Source organism: Astyanax mexicanus, chromosome 4 (assembly GCF_023375975.1).
Source record: "Astyanax mexicanus isolate ESR-SI-001 chromosome 4, AstMex3_surface, whole genome shotgun sequence".
Taxonomy (NCBI): domain Eukaryota; kingdom Metazoa; phylum Chordata; class Actinopteri; order Characiformes; family Acestrorhamphidae; genus Astyanax; species Astyanax mexicanus.
The window spans coordinates 49,942,488-49,958,435 of NC_064411.1; the positions used below are offsets into that span (position 1 = coordinate 49,942,488).

Here is a 15,948-nt window from a genome sequence, read left to right on the forward strand (position 1 = left end):
CCAAAAATTCCAGATCAAAACGATACAGGTTTTAATGGTTATGCTGTATATACGTAGAAACAACTTGGCCAATTATATGTTATTATGCTTTTAATTTAGTGTTTTATTTAGTGCTATAAACACAAAGTTGCTACTGCCCGGTTCAGAAGGTAGATTAATATTTTATGCTGAAAAATGGATTAAATTTCATAACTAACTCTCACTATTCACTACTCCTCCTCACTCCCTCTCTCTCACTCTCACACACAGACACACACACACACACACACACTCCTCTCTTAAAGCTCTAATTCTAATCACTAATATAAGTAAAACATTATAAATACAATTTAATTTTACTTATCATTAAAAAAATCATTACATTCATTCTTTTTTTACATTTACATTAAAAGCTTACAAAGAGTAAAGTGTAATAGTGTCCCAGAAATAATTGCAATTAACAATATTATACTAATTTTACAGTTTTTCTTGATTGTTTGCACACATTTTCTGAAATCATGCCTCATACTCTCAAAACTCTACACAAAAAAAAAAACACACACACAATGAGCAAAACCCCTCAATTCTCCTGCAAAATGAAACTTTACATTAAAGTCAAGGTTTTCTTTTCTTAAAACTGTGTTTTGTGTTCAGATGACTCATACAAACACACACAAAAATAGACATTAAGAAGAACCAGTTGAACACTGAAAAGCTCAATGTAAAAAAAATGTTTTCTCCATAGACATTACATATATAGTTGTGATGTAAAATATTTTAGAACATTTAGAACAGAGGCAGGTGAGCTCTGACTTTGGCGCATTCTTATCTTAACAGTGCGGTGCTTTTGTGTGTCTCAGCAGAGGATACTGACCTGCGTGTTCAAGCTGTAAGATACACCAGCAGCTCATTAACGGGAACAGTAATGTTATTTTATTCTTTATTCTGTTTATTGTTGAGTTGGGTTTGTGCTCTGCCACCTCCACCTAAGTAACTTTCAGATATTTACCTGAACACACCTCACTTCCATACCACCACCTCCCTTAAAGTAGATTTATTCCTAAACCCCAACACTACTTTAACTGTGTGGGTGCAAGGCGTTAAATTAGACTGTTGACAGGGTATAAGATAGTGAAGAGCATCGTGACGCACCTTGCGCAGAGTGTATGATAGCCTCTTAGAATGGATGGGTTACTACAACCCCCCCCCCCCAACCCCAAATCAAAAACACACATTCTGACTCCCTCCCACGTTAACACATCGCTCTGCCACTCGACCAGCAGCACATCGAGTACCACACAGACCCCCATGCGGATGAGGTTTCAGCTGCAGTCTGAATAATGAAAGGTCAGTAAACCTACATTTTTCCTGCAAAGCTCTTATATTTACAGTTTTTTTACTGATATAGTTGATAATTTAGTGAAAGAAACTCTAAAAAGACAGAATGTCTCTGGGCTGTCCAAGACCAAACTGTCTAAAAGACAGATTAAGGCTGATTATTTAAAAAAGAAGAGTCTAGTTTATGCTGGATTTAACTTGCAAATATGATTTTGATCTTCAGAGCTGAAGGCAACACAAGTGTACAGACTTGTTTTAATGGAATAGTGGCAATTCTTTTTTTTATTATATTTTATATATTTTAATATGTTTATTTTGCTGCTTTCCTCATTACTCAAAACCTATCATTAACTGCTAAAATATACCATTCAATAAAAAAGATACTTATATTTTATTTGCATTAACCTACATTTTCTTTACAAGTGTCATTTTAGTTACAATAGTAATACACTTTTGTATATAGTGTACAAAAAACAGCTTACTTATTGCACAAAACTGCAGTATTATGGCATAGCAAGATTAGCCTAGCATATAGCAAACTAACTAGCTACAGCAGTTAGCAAGCTAGTGCTATGCACCAGGTTATCCTCACTCTATAAATGTTCCATTTTTCGTGTCATTTATTTCAATACAATCGTTTGCCCAAAAGTTTGTTCTGTTTAGTTTGAGTACAATGTTAAGGGTTTTTACTTAGCTAGTACCATACACAGCTAATGCTTCCTAACTAAAACAGTCTACTGGTGGCTTGTTTTAGTTAAAGGTCCCACCACCCATTTTCCCTTCCCTAAATACCATTTAAAATGGATTAAAATTGAGATTTTATTTCTTATTAAGATATAAAATATCATATTTTACTTAATTTTATTACGTTTTAAAGTTTTATTACCACAGCTGCTATTTGTAAGCCAGTGAAACTTGTAATACTCAACACTAAATGAATCTCAAATGTATGGTTAAAAATGGCAAATCATGTCCTATAAATGGCTGCAGGACACTTGGACAGTTACACAATGCTCCTGAATGCTGGGCCAGTACCGCTGACCTCTTTTCCCTTTCAAGTCAGGCAGTTCTCCCGCAGAGATGAAGGAGTTTCAAAGCAGCCTACATTCAAACAGGGGCAACTCTTTCATAGTGCTGCCCGGACAGCTCGACATTTCAAGCTCAAAAATCATTACATGATGCTTCCAGCTCATCCAGATAAGCTGCACTGTTTTTAATTAATGTATCTGAACTTTTAAGAGACACAAAAGTCAATCTGAAATGTATACAGCTCCCTCCCATAATATTGCATAATTTAAAATACCAAATTTTGCAAGTAACATGTATTGGCTGAATTATGTGAAGCTTGTTTCAAATGGTTCCATATTAAACAGTGATGATTTGCCAACCAGATAACAATAATCCTCTTTATCATTACAAAAATAATGCATTTAGCTACTTTAAAGTTGCACCCATAGCTGACACAGATCTGCTAATGCACACTATGTCTTGTCCCTGTGTAAAAGTATTGCCAATATAATGATGGTGATGATGGACAGGAACCAGACGAACAGGATTTGCAACTGTGCCTAATACCAGCCGTGTGCTATATAAAGGTACTATATAAAGCCCAGATCATTTGAGTAGTGGAGCAGTGGACCTGTGCTCTTTGGAATGATGGTGCTCCATCAAGTACTTTTTGAAGATAATTCAAAACACTGACACCACTAACACTCTTGTTGCTGAATGTGGTCAAATCCCCAATGCAATGCTCCAAAATCTAATAGACAGTGTAGACAGGTAAAGTAGACTTGTAGGTAGATGGGGAGGGTGGTAGGTAGGTAAACAGACAGGTGGACAGACTTAGAGGGGGGGGGGGATAGTGAAGGAGGTAGAGAGGGACAAAGATTGTTAGGTAGGTAAGTAGATAGGTAGGCAGGGATGTAGGCAAAGAATGAGGTAAGAAAGAAGGGAGGTAAAGAGACTGGCAGGTAGAGAGGGAGGTTGACAGGTAATGAGGTAAGGATAGACAGAGATAGATAGACAGACAGGTGGGCAGGTAGGTAAAGAGGGATGTTGATAGGTAGGTAGAGAGGAGGGAGGGAGTTGACAGAGGCTGGTATGTAGGTGGGTAGGTAGGCAAGGATGTAGGGAGGGAATGAGGTAAGGAAGAAGGGAGGTAGAGAGACTGGCAGGTAGAAAGGGAGGTTGACAGGTAATGAGGTAAGGATAAAGGGAGCAAGGTAGACATACAGGTGGGCAGGTAGGCAGGGAGGGATATAAGTAGGTAGGTAGAGAGGAGGGAGGAAGGCAGGGACAGAGGTTAGTAGGTAGGTGGGTACGTAGGCAAGGATGTAGGGAGGTAAGGAAGAAGAGGAGTAGGTAGGCAGGAAAGCAGGTAGAGAGGTGGGTAGACAGACAGATGGCCAGGCAAGTAGGGAGGGAAATAGGGAAGGACAGAGGTTGGTAAGTAGGTGGGTAGGTAGATAGGTAGGCAAGGATGTGAGCAGGAAATGAGGTAAGGAAGAAAAGAGGTAGGTAGACAGACAGGAAGACTGCTTGACAGGTTGTTAGGTGGGTCGGTAAGTAGATAGATAGGGAAGAAGGTAGGCAGGCAGGGAGGGGTAGGTAAGGAGACAGGGAGGTAGGTATGTAGGTCAGAAGGTAAAGAGTGTGATAGACAAGGAGGTATGGAGGGAGAGTGAAAAAAGTGAGGAAGGGAGGGACAGAGGTTGGTAGCTAGGAGGGTAGGCAGACAGGTAGGCAAGGATGTGAGCAGGAAATGAGGTAAGGAAGAAGGGAGGAAGGTCGGCAGGTAAGGAGGGAGGTAAGCAAGGAATGAGGTAAGGAAGAAAATAGGAGAGGTAGGAAGGCAGGGAGATATAGGTAAGGAGGCAGGGAGGTAGTTATGTAGCTCAAAAGTTAAAGAGTGTTGTAGACAGGGAGGTATGAAGGGAGGTTGGTACAGTAAGTTATAAGAGAAAGAGGGAGAAGATGGTGTAAGAAGAAAGTGAGTGAGGTAGACAGCAAAGAAAATAGGGAAAAATGCACTTTGAGAGGGATAGATGGAGGGAAGCAGGTACACAGGTGGATTGGGAAGTAGGCTGATTTATCATGTGCTATTATTATTATTATTTTTTTCTTTTTGTCTTTTAGCCTTCAGCCTGAAAAGCCTTCTTCATCCCTAGACCAAATCTACATTCACCTTCAAATAAATCTAAAGGTATCTCAAGACCTTCTTTGCCATGTACCAAATGTACTGTATTTCTGTCTGTAATCACTAAATAATTTTTAAAATTTCCCACCATTATTCCAGACATGGCAGAACAACAAGAGTATCTGGTGGACGGAAGCCCTCTCATCACCGCAGCCCAGCTAGGCAAGCTTCGCCTGGTCAGACTGCTGGTGGAAGGAGGCGCTCAGGTCAATGAACGCAACCAGCGAGGAGAGACCCCACTGCTGGCCACATGTCGGGCTATGAGGGGTGACCAATCCGGAAGCACCATGCTGAGGCTAATCCGCTTCCTCATTAAGAACCAGGCGGACCCCAACATCCAGGACAAGGCTGGCAGGACTGCCCTCATGTATGCCTGCATGGAAAGGGCTGGTCCTGAAGTGGCTTCTGCCCTAATTTCTGCAGGTGCTGATCCAAGCATGGAGGACTATGCCGGAGCATCAGCTCTAGTTTATGCCATCAATTCCCAAGACCAGGACACCATACAGGTGAGTTGTGTGGAAGCAATTCATTAGCAATGAATAATAATAGCTACTGCATCACATTGAATATCACACAGGATTTTGCCTTGTACAGTGACTTTAAAGTTGCACTCATGGCTCAAACAGCAAGTCTAGTAGTCCCTAAATTTGAGAAATATTGCCAATAAAAAATACGACTCTCTGAGGCAGGTAAACAGTAGATAAACCTATTGACACCATTCCTAATGCAAGGTGTGTCCTAGAGGGTCATGGATCCCTAGAAGGTCTTGAATCTTTTATTCCACACAAGACTTTTGGGATGATTTGGGGACTTACTAATGCACTTGACACTGAACAGGTAATCGCCTTGTAGCAAATTAGCAGGTGTCTTAATACTTTTGCTCATAGAGTGTAGCTATTTAAGAGCTTTAAGAGCTAATGACTGCATTTATCAATTTACAGTATGTCTTACATATGCACCTCCTTTGATCCAGGTTCTACTGGATGCCTGCAGAGCCAAGGGCCGTGACATCATCATCATTGCTACTGACCTAAGCTCAGATGGAGCCACTGTGACCCGCCGTTACCTGAATGTGCCTCCATCGCCCAACACCTCGCCCGTCTCCTGCATGTCCCCCTCTGACATCGAGCTGAAAACGAGCTCCCCGAGCTCTGAGGCTGAGGGAGAAAACATCTTTAACTTCAGAGCTTCAGGGAAGAGAGGAAGCAGGGAGGGCTCACCTCTACCTCAGGAGACGACAAATCGCCAAAGGCTGCATTCTGAGCCTTGGCTGGCCATCCACAACTTGGCCCATCTGAGCCGCACCTACGAGGAAACCACGGGGCAAAGGAATGTGCAAGAAGAAGAGGAGGTGGCAGGGAACAAGTACGTTGTTCAGCAAGTGGACCCGAGTGGTGGTCCCTGTTCCTCAAAGACTACAGGACACAAATCGAGCAGTGGGCTAGTGGTGCCTCAAAACCATGTGGTCCAGAAGCAGAAACTGGAGTGTCCATCCAGTTTGGAACATCTTCAGAGTCGAAGGAACACTCTACCTGCTCTAAATGGACAAAATTTGCTTAATTTGCCCACCCTTTCCTTTGGTCTTTCAAACTCTGACACTCGCTTAAATGACCAGCCCACCACTCTAACCCTTCCCCCGGTTCCTATCAACAGAAACCTCCACCATACCTCCTGTAGTAGCTCCAGCTCCCTATCTCTGGCACCCCCTGTTTCTCCACGTGAGTACAACACCATGAAGAAGTGGAGGCCTCAAGAGCAGTTGAGTCTGAGGACACAGGTACGTGGTGGTAACTTCCTGCCTCCTCTACCTTCAAACCCTTCCACACGTTTCTGCTCCGGAGAGCCAAGTCCCACACCTAGAGCCGAAGAGACACAGTCCGTCAGACAGGACGGTTCAAGGAGCCGAAGACCTCCACGTCGCCACTCAGTTCAGCTGGAACAAATGAAGCAGGAAGGCAGCACTGAGGAGATCCTCTTCGTCTTTTGAAACGGGAAGGTCAAAAGGACTTCCAACTTCCATGTGTTTCACAACAGTGTGAAAACATCTTAAAATGTCTTGAGACTTGAGACTGGTTTGATAACCAATGCTCTTTAATAGGGATTGTCAGTTCAGTTCAGTTCAGGTCAGGTCAGGTCAGGTCCTGGAAGCCCACATTTCAAGATGGTTTCGATGCCCAGAGCCTGATTCCTTTCATTAGGGCTCATCATAACACATCTTCCACTTAAGATGAGCATGACTGAAAACCATTGAGAATTTTTCTTTTTCTAAAAATTGTTTTTTTCCCACTGTTTCCACCATTGATGCGATTAGTTTTGGACTTGATTGCAGACCAAAGCAATCACACTAAGACCCTTAAAAGGAGAAGCTTTCGTTCTGGTCTCAAACAAACTCTGAATCGGTTAATTTTTAGTAAGAATATGATCAGACTGTGATCCGCCACAACCATCAGCTGTACACCTTTATGGTATATTTGTAGTCCTTCTTACACTACAAAAAAACAAAATCTTAGCAAGTGAAAAGATCTAATGTCAAGGCAACAAATCTAATATTTGTTTTAATAAATATTGTAAGTGTTCGATTATTTTGCTTATTGAATATAATAAAGAATGAACAATTTAATTAATTGTCACTTTATGAACCATTCAACCATTTTAAAAACTCAAAATAAGCACTGGTCAAGCTATTCTCATTCTTGTGTCCAGATTTAAGCCAAAAAATCTAAAAAATAAATAAATAAACCCGTATTAACACTGACTGCCTTAAAAACTGACTTTTTTATTACATTTTGCCAATTACTGTAAAGAATCCATAAAGTAATGAAACATTAAATGGCACTTTTCTGCTGGATGGTACCAACACTACTGTACTTGACTCTATTTTAGCATTTTTTGCAATTTGCAATAGTAAATCTCTGGGAACTGTTACTGAGAACTGGGTGCTTTTTTTAGTACTTGCTTTTTTGTGGCTTCAAGCAAACCATGTAGGGACTAAAATATGAGGTGTAATCCTTGAAGAACTAAAATAATTATCACTCTATGTGATGAATGAGGCAACAAGAAAAAAAAAGGTGGAACACACTCCCTTTAGCAGGAGGGTGTCGCGGTAGTGGGAACCAAACAGGTACCTTGAAGTGAGTCAAATCCATGAGTGTAGGTACCATGTAGGTGCCATTGATTAGGGGAAAGTGCCATATAAAGCTTTAGGTTGAGTAGTTTACCCAGGTAAATAATAAGCAGTTTATGACATATTTCTAATTGAAGACAGAAAAGATAAAAAGGGACTTTTTTACACTTTAAGATAAGAGCTCAATTGACAACAAATTAAAAAGATAAAGAAATAAACCACAGGGGCCTCAAGACTTATTAGAAGACTCTTTATTGTATGAACTTATTCTATTAAATAATATTGAATGAATGACAACAATGAAGCTGGTGGAAATTTCCGTTTGGCATGTAGCAGTTGCTCTTATGTAACCATGACTCAGAGGTAGGCCATCGTTGTAGGAAGAGCTTTGCTCAAGGACTCCAACCTGGGCACTTTTCCAAGCAGAGTTTCCCAACTTCTACCTCCAGGAGAGCAGCAATGTCACCCTCTATGCCATATACATGTACGGCATGTACCTTGTAACATGTTAACCAATGGAATGAAATGTTGGAAGTAAGAAAAACACTTTTTCTAACAAACTGAATAAAAAAAAAAAACGTTCTTGGTTGCATCAATGCTCACTGTCATTCACTTTTCCCTCCTGGAGTCAAAATGAGTCCTTTTTTAATACACGATAACGTTTACAATGGAGAGAAATAATGTAATATAAACAAGAAATAAAACATCTCAGTTCTGCAGTACCAGTACCTGCTTCTATATCTCTTATACATGCATTCCCAGAGGTCACTGTGGAGTCATATGCACCAAATAACCGGCAATATTCCTGAAAATGTTCCCTTTAACAAAAAATAAAAATAAAAAAAGAACTCCCTTATAGCAGAAGCCAGCCATTGGAAAGCTGCATACTATATACACAGATCAGCCATATCATTAGCACTACATACCACCTACAACACAGCCCTACATTTGATGATGATATGTTGAACCAATACACTAGTTAGCAGCAGATGCTTCAAGTTCTGTAATGCCACGTTCACACTACACAATTTAAATGTTTTTATTTTTCAGTCACTGACAATTTTTCTCCAATTTTACTCCAATTGGGGATCTCTTAAAATACGTTTGCCGATCGGTAGACGAGTGATCGCCGGCAAGTCGCAGATGCCTGGCAAATATTTGGCATGCTAAATATCTGATCCAGTCGGCGACTGAGAGACAGGAGCAGTGGCTACCTACAGCCATCTCCTGCATGACCAGAGCTGTTTATAGAGGGCCTGACTACAGTTTAGATTCTCTGCCCGAACCTGACCCAACCAGAGGCCCAGGTCAGGTTGGGCTCAGGAAAATAGTCTGTGACCTAGGCATCTGTTTTTAATGCTAGATTTATTTTATATAAAGCTATGGCATGATAATCACAATATAGCAAAGTAATAAATCGAACTGTTTTTAAATAAAAGTTGCACAAGTTAGAATGTTATAATTATGCAGCTCTGGGGCTCACGCACACCTGAGCTTCTTCTTTGCTTGTCCACTATTGATTGCAGCACTGTACGTTGCTTTCCCTAAAAAATAGGTCTATGCTTCTTCAGTGTTGCAATGTTAATTAACATAATTCTGAACAAATTTCGCTCATTGAAACAGCCCGAAAATGTTTTTTAAAAGCTCTGTTTTAAACTCTACTTATTAAAAAAATGTCTGCTTTAAACGATTATGTAACATCATGTCTCCGGTAATGAAACATATGATATAGTTCTTTGTCAAGTACATATTTCAAATGATCAGACATTTAAAAAAAATCTTGATTTTGCTCAGTTGCTTTATATGAACTCATTCATTTTGGACTTGCCGCAAGCGAGTATTGTCCTCTATAGAGATTCTCTGGCCTGGCATACACATCATCCTGTGTGTATCGCTAATAATAAGTCTCGACAACTGAAGGACTCCCGATTAGAGCACAACCATTCGTGAACTGTGAACAGCACAAAGACTGACAACTCATAAAGTCGTTTAGTGTGAACCTGGCATAAGTTGCGAAGTGGAACCTTCATGGATTGCATCAATTAGCCACGGGTGCCCACGACCCTGTCTATGGTTGCCCTTTCTTGGAGCAGTTTTAGTAGGTACTGACCACTGCCTATCAGAAGCACCACACAAGACCTGACAGATGTTTTGGAGATGCTGCTGTCCAATCATTTTTTCTGCTTTTATCAAATCACCTGACCACTGGCTTCTGCTACAAGGGTGGTAATTTGGTTTGAACTCAGGCCCAATCCCATTTCCCCCATTACCCCTTACCCCTAACCCTCTGTTTTGCTCATACACGCCAAGAGGTAGGGGTGTCCTGATTCTGGTTAGGCTGGAGGGGTAGGTTTGGGGAAGGGATAGGGCTTGTTAACACTACCAGATATTTTTCAGATGCACACTTTAAACCGAGGAGCAAGCGACCAAAGAAACCCACAAATGTAAGTATTTTCCTTTTTTTTTTTAAGTGAGAATTAGCACTATATTACCATTGTTTAATGTGTAGCTATAATGTTTCATGGCTGAATTCTTTATATAAAGCATAAAAAAGATTGCAAGTAGTTTGTCTCAGTAGCTAGCCAGCTAACTAACTTTTCAGTTCCACCTTAAAATGGCGCAAGAAATGGCAGGGGCTGCAGCATTTAAGGCGGAGCGGAAAAATAACATAAAATAAAAGCTAATCAAAGCTAATTTCAGCTCCTGATCACAGAGGAATTAAGGAATGGACACTAATAAATTAATTTCTCCACAATCTCCCCCCTTTCTGAAGACATTCAATAAAAAACGCCCTAAAGTTAACTAGTTAACCAGCAGCTAGTACTAAACTTTAGCGCTCCAGATGAAGTATCGGGAGCTTAAAGGGTCGTCCCAATTCTTAGAGGGAGGATTTCACCCTCGAAACGAAGGGGTAGGGCCAAGGGGTGAAATGGGATTGGACTCTACTGTCTGAAATAGTTTTTTTGGTTTGTTTTGTGAAGATTCTTATTATAAAGAACTAAATAAATGTTCCTCTCGTTCCAGTTAATACGAGCACAGTCCAAGCACAGCACTGGCCACAGCTTTTTTTTTTTTTTTTTTACCACCTCTGTCCGCTGTGGAGACGTACATGCCTGAGGCAGTTATCCTGTCTGGAGAACATTTTACCGCAGAGCTGGCAGTGATAGGGCTTCTCTCCGGTGTGGATCCGCCTGTGCGTTATGAGCCTGGTCCTCTGGGTGAAGCGTTTCCCGCACTGCTCACAGCGGAAGGGTTTAGTCCTCAGTTGGACGGCTGCCGTTCGCTCCCACAGCGGAAGCATGTTACCTGGCGAGTTCTGAATGTTGGCAGGTAACTGTGGGTGTGGAACAGGTTCTGCACAGGGTTCCGTGGGAACCTGCTGGTACTGCTCTAAGCCCATAGTACCATCAGGCATGATGTAATCAGTCACCGAGTCATCATCATCCACAGGCGACCACATCTGCGCACCGGTCTTCTGATTAGATCCAGCTTCCGTACACACCGTCCTGTAGTTGGCCCTCTGCAGGTTCAGCTCCTGATCCACCAGCTCCTCCACCTGCTCCATCTTCATCTCAAACTCCAGCCTGCTGAACTCATCTTCGTCACACACCTGTTGAGGTTGTGGTTTGCTGCTTGACTCAGGAGCGAAGGTCTGGGCCGCACTCTGTGGCTCTTCAGGTATGTGCTGTGGAGGCGTCTGCATTCTGTGGGAGGGCTGTGGTTTCTCATCTTTTGGCGTTTGCTGTAAAACCGTATCGAATGTTTGGAGGGGGTTGCCAGGTAAGAGTCTATTTCGACTGGGTATTAAATCTGCAGGAGAGGAAGAAAGAAAGTTTGGCATGGGTCAAGCTGATCGAAAATCTAATTATCATTTAAACAACATATTTAAAAAAAAAACAAACAAGCTTAATTTGTAGTGTTTGGCTCCATAATGCACTAAAAATAGTTTTTTTGGCTTGTTATGGCTCCTGCGATTGCGAAGATCTCCTAGGTTGGCTTCCAAACTAGCAAACGGATCCTTCACTCCTGCACTCAAAGCTTACGAAGCAAGATGATTGGTTCTTCTTGTTGAAGGGCGGGACTTCATCCTTAAACAGATGCTGAGGCTGAGCATTTTAAATATTGTGAACGATATTATACCCTAAAATATCGTGCCATATCACCCATCCCATTTCCCATTATATATCTGCTAGAGACAGAGTATATCTGTCCAGTATCATTTATTTTACTTTAATTCTGGATATATGGAGATATTTGGAGTACATTATTAATATCACGACATTCTGGATCATTGACCTTTGTTACAAATCTGATAAAAATTCTTGTATTTTTCAATATCTTACTTAGGGGTGTACAGTATTATATTGCATGTAATAATAAAATATATTTATTTTTTATTTTCTTCACCAATAGTATTGTAATTGCAAAAATACCATAATAGCAGAATACCATAATCTCAATTTCTGTCATATAAAGCATATAGGGATATGTTTATTTTTTGTAATTTAGCCGAGCTACAATTTTTAAAATATACCACAAAAAACATTACATACAGGGCTGTGCAATATGACAATATCCTACAATATCATCATAAACATTTACATCACTACATTCAATGTACAGTACCAGTCAAAAGTTTGGATGCACCTTATTTTTCCTGCACTGTAATACTACAGTTATCCAAATTATAAAGAAAACAATATGTTTTATATTTTAGATTCTTCAAAGTAGCACCTCTTGCTTAGATAGAGACAGTTTTGCACATCTTTGCTGTTTTTTCTTAGTCAGATTTATGAGGTAGAGTCACCTGGAATTCAGGCTTCAGTTAACAGCTGTGCTGAACTCATCAAGAGTTAATTACTTGAATTTCTTGTCTCTTAATGTGTTTGAGAGCATCAGTTGTAAAGTTATGAAAAGGGTAGAGTTGGTATACAGTGAATAGCCCTATTTGAGTAATGTTCTAATCCATATTATTATAACTAAGTAAAGAAAAAAACATTACTTTAAGAAATGGAAGAGCTTTGAATGTATCCTCAAGTGCAGTCGCAAAGACCATCGAAAACATTATGATGGAACTGGCACTCATTAGGACTACCCCGGCAAAGAAAGAGCAAGAGTTTCCTCTGTTGCACAAGATACAAAATAATTTTATTTAAAAACTAAGAGACCACCGAATCAGTTTCTCTGATTTTGCTATTAATGAGTATATGTTTAATTAAAATCAACATTTTTGTTTTATCATTGTTTTATTATATAAACTACAACTACAACATTTCTCCCAAATTTAAAATAAAAATATTGTCATTTAGAACATTTATTTGAAGAAAATGAGAAATGGCTGGAATGACAAAAAAATGCAAAAAAAATAAATAAATAAATACACGTTCATATTTTTAAGTTTTAAGTTTTCAGAAATCAATATTTGGTGGAATAACCCTGTTTTTTAATCACAGTTTTCATGCATCTTGGCATCATGTTCTCCTCCACCAGTCTTACACACTGCTTTTGGATAATTTTATGTCTTTACTCCTTGTGCAAAAAATCAAGCAGTTCAGCTTGTTTAGATGGCTTATGATCATCCATCTTCCTTTTGATTATATTCCAGATGTTTTCAAATTGGTAAAATTAAAGAAACGCATTATTTTTAATGGTTTGGTCTCTTATTTTTTTCAGAGCTGTATGATGTTTAATAGGAGAGAAACTGACCTGTATCCAGTATCTCGGCCTGAACACCGATTGAACATTTATCAGGAACAGCCTGAGCTTTCTTCAGCTCTTTCTCGGTGACATGCAGGCGCTTCTTCAGCCCGTCTATCTCATCTTCCCTCCGTTTGATCTCCAGGTGAAGAACCACACTGTCCTCCTGGATCAGCTGACTGATCTCTGCCACTGCCGCTTTAGCCAGAACCTCCAGTATCGCGCTGATCTGCGTCTGTAGCACCACCGCGGCCGCCATCTGTACCCCTAACACACAGTTTATAACACTGCCCAGATAATACTACAATACTCACACCCGCTACTCCCCTAATACTCCTGTAACATCAGCTCTGATCTTTCACTGTACACAAATTACACTACAGCAACAATAGCGCTAATTCCTGGTGAAACACCCATCAAAATAAAAGACCTTTTACAGTAGCTGATTATTTTTTATTTAATATATTTATTATTATTTTTAAGAAACTTAACTTAAATGTAAAGAAAATATATTCTCACATATAAAAAATTAAACTACAGTGAAAAGAAAATATGTTGTGATATATTTTACCACAGCAGTCTATATGAGCGTTACGAGACGCATAAAATAAACACTCGTCAAAATAAAAGCGTCTTTCACTGTATCTGAATATTTTTTATTTAATCATTTAAAATTTTGTAAACCCTACAATAAAAGAAAATATATCCTCATATGTAAAAAAATGCTATCGTAAATAAATTGCAGTTAAAAAATAGATATTTCTGATATATTTTACTACAGCAGCGTGTATAACCTTTACTTCACTTTATATGTACTCTATACTCACTATATATATATATATATATATATATATATATATATATATATATATTTTTTTTTTTTTTTACCTATAGCTGTTTGTAAAATCCTTGTAAGAGTCATGAGCCACATACTATAAACGCTTTTCAAAATAAAAGCCTTTCACAAGGTCTGATTAGTAATTTATTTATTTAATATTGTTATATCATAAAATAAATCTCGAAAATATGTATACAATTCAGAGGCTAAAATAAACTACAATCGAATCAAATTCGATACATAAAATACATTCTGATATATAAAAAATGTAAGTTTGTTAAATTTGGTCTTTGGTACTATAGCAGTTATCTAGTGTGTATAAGAATTATTAATTGCAAACAATAAGAACATTTTTGCTGATTTAAAAATAAGTGGTTTTCAGGATCATGATTGAGAACCACTCCACTAAGCAAAGACTGAAAGCCAGTTTGTTTTATGAATTGTAGTAGCTTGTTTTGTAGAAGAATAAAAAAAGTCAAAGAAATATATTATAGGAATACATTTTTGCTGCAGTTTTACCACTGCGCTAATTTAAAGCCTCCTTATCTTAGGTGAAAAACCTACAAAGTGGTTCAGCTTCACACATTTTTGCCTTTTCCCAGGTTTTATAGTGTTTGTAGGTTTAGTTTTGAGCGATACAGAACTCCACTGATTCCCTGAAACACAAAACAAATCAAACATAAAATCACAGATTGTACAAAGACATGCAGAATGACAGAAATAATTCCCTCTGTCTGAAGTAAGTGAATATTACTTAGTAATACCCCAGTCAAACTAGTTTTTATAATGAAGAGTTCCTTAGTATTGAGATTATTTTAAATTTCAAACAGCGTGTTTTTTCAGCTTGCTCTACCATTTAACAACCATATATATATATAATATGAACTGAGATGGAAACCCAAACATATAGCTGAAAACATTGATCATAACCAAATTAAATAGAGAACATTTAAATAATACTGAACTATATTAAAGTTCTGAAGAATACAAAACAGTACAGGTGCACCTCTATGCTGGCAACTTTCATTTTCCAGCAGGACTTGGCAAACTGCCTAAACATAAAAGCTTAAAATAGACCACTCTGTGTTTACTACATCTATAAAATATATGAGTTTCAGATTTTGAACTAAATTACTGAATATACTATCTTTTTAGTGATATTCTATATTTTTAAATGCACCAGTGCATCATTATTTAATTTTTATTAAGTTAAAGTGGGTACAGGAGGTTCTTGTCAAGACATGCCACTAGCAACATGACATACAGTTCAAGCTGATAAAAACAATATATAAGAAATAAAAAGATCTGTTCAAACTATTATTCCCTTCATAATGTGTGTTTTTACTCACATTGGTTTTTCAGAGTAAGGAAGCGTAGTCTTCACTGTTCCCCAATAAAGAAACAAAAAAGAAATTTGTATTACTTATAGTATTAAGACAGTTGCAGTGCTGTACAATAACATGCTAGTTTATATTACAGCACAAATACTCATCTATGTAATGCTGCAGACCGGAGCCCCCGTGGGCGTGGCTAGAGGGTGGAGCATGTGTCAATCATTTTCGACTGCAGCCAATCAGATTCAACACGTTCGTTGTCAATCACTACGTTTAACCGGTAGCACAGCAGTTTCCGCCTGCTTTTGACAGATCTCTTAAGGTGATTGGCTGCAGTAAAAAATGATGGACAGCTTGGTCTGTCTGATGATTAACAACGAAAGTGTAGTATCTGATTGGCTGCAGTCGAAAATGATTGACACATGCGCCGCCCTTTAGCAGC

General features: G+C 39.0%; 3 protein-coding genes across 4 annotated transcripts in view; 1 reads left to right on the forward strand and 2 right to left on the reverse strand.

The window, feature by feature from the left end:
* Positions 1-1,246: 1,246 nt before the first annotated feature.
* On the forward strand, positions 1,247-6,520 carry LOC103025670 (ankyrin repeat domain-containing protein 34C). The gene is made up of 4 exons (XM_007241591.4): positions 1,247-1,326; positions 4,453-4,519; positions 4,613-5,019; positions 5,487-6,520. Exons 3-4 carry the CDS (start codon positions 4,615-4,617, stop codon positions 6,498-6,500), a joined length of 1,419 nt encoding a protein of 472 aa, XP_007241653.3. The 5' UTR covers positions 1,247-1,326; positions 4,453-4,519; positions 4,613-4,614; the 3' UTR covers positions 6,501-6,520.
* A 1,353-nt stretch (positions 6,521-7,873) lies between these two features.
* On the reverse strand, positions 7,874-13,748 carry si:dkeyp-68b7.7 (zinc finger protein 287). The gene is made up of 2 exons (XM_022678873.2): positions 13,344-13,748; positions 7,874-11,447 (listed from the first exon to the last, which is right to left on the reverse strand). The coding sequence occupies exons 1-2, from the start codon at positions 13,591-13,593 to the stop codon at positions 10,717-10,719; spliced, it is 981 nt and encodes a 326-aa protein (XP_022534594.1). The 5' UTR covers positions 13,594-13,748; the 3' UTR covers positions 7,874-10,716.
* Positions 13,749-14,543: 795 nt separating this feature from the next.
* Positions 14,544-15,948, reverse strand: part of LOC111194522 (polymeric immunoglobulin receptor-like) — a 51,208-nt gene continuing 49,803 nt past the window's right edge. For both annotated transcript variants that reach the window (XM_049476616.1, XM_022678874.2), the window contains exons 5-6: positions 15,522-15,555; positions 14,544-14,828 (exon numbers count right to left, since the gene is read on the reverse strand). In XM_049476616.1, coding sequence (XP_049332573.1) covers positions 14,795-14,828; positions 15,522-15,555 — 68 coding nt within the window. In that variant the 3' untranslated portion in view covers positions 14,544-14,794. The remainder of the gene's footprint in view (positions 14,829-15,521; positions 15,556-15,948) is intronic.

Coding starts and splice junctions, on each gene's coding strand:
- si:dkeyp-68b7.7 (XM_022678873.2), bottom strand. CDS start 13,593: ATGGCGGCCGCGGTGGTGCTACAGACGCAGATCAGCGCGATACTGGAG. Junction 11,448..13,343: donor GGCCGAGATACTGGATACAG/GTCAGTTTCTCT, acceptor CCTCTCCTGCAG/ATTTAATACCCAGTCGAAAT.
- LOC103025670 (XM_007241591.4), top strand. CDS start 4,615: ATGGCAGAACAACAAGAGTATCTGGTGGACGGAAGCCCTCTCATCACC. Junction 5,020..5,486: donor AAGACCAGGACACCATACAG/GTGAGTTGTGTG, acceptor CCTTTGATCCAG/GTTCTACTGGATGCCTGCAG.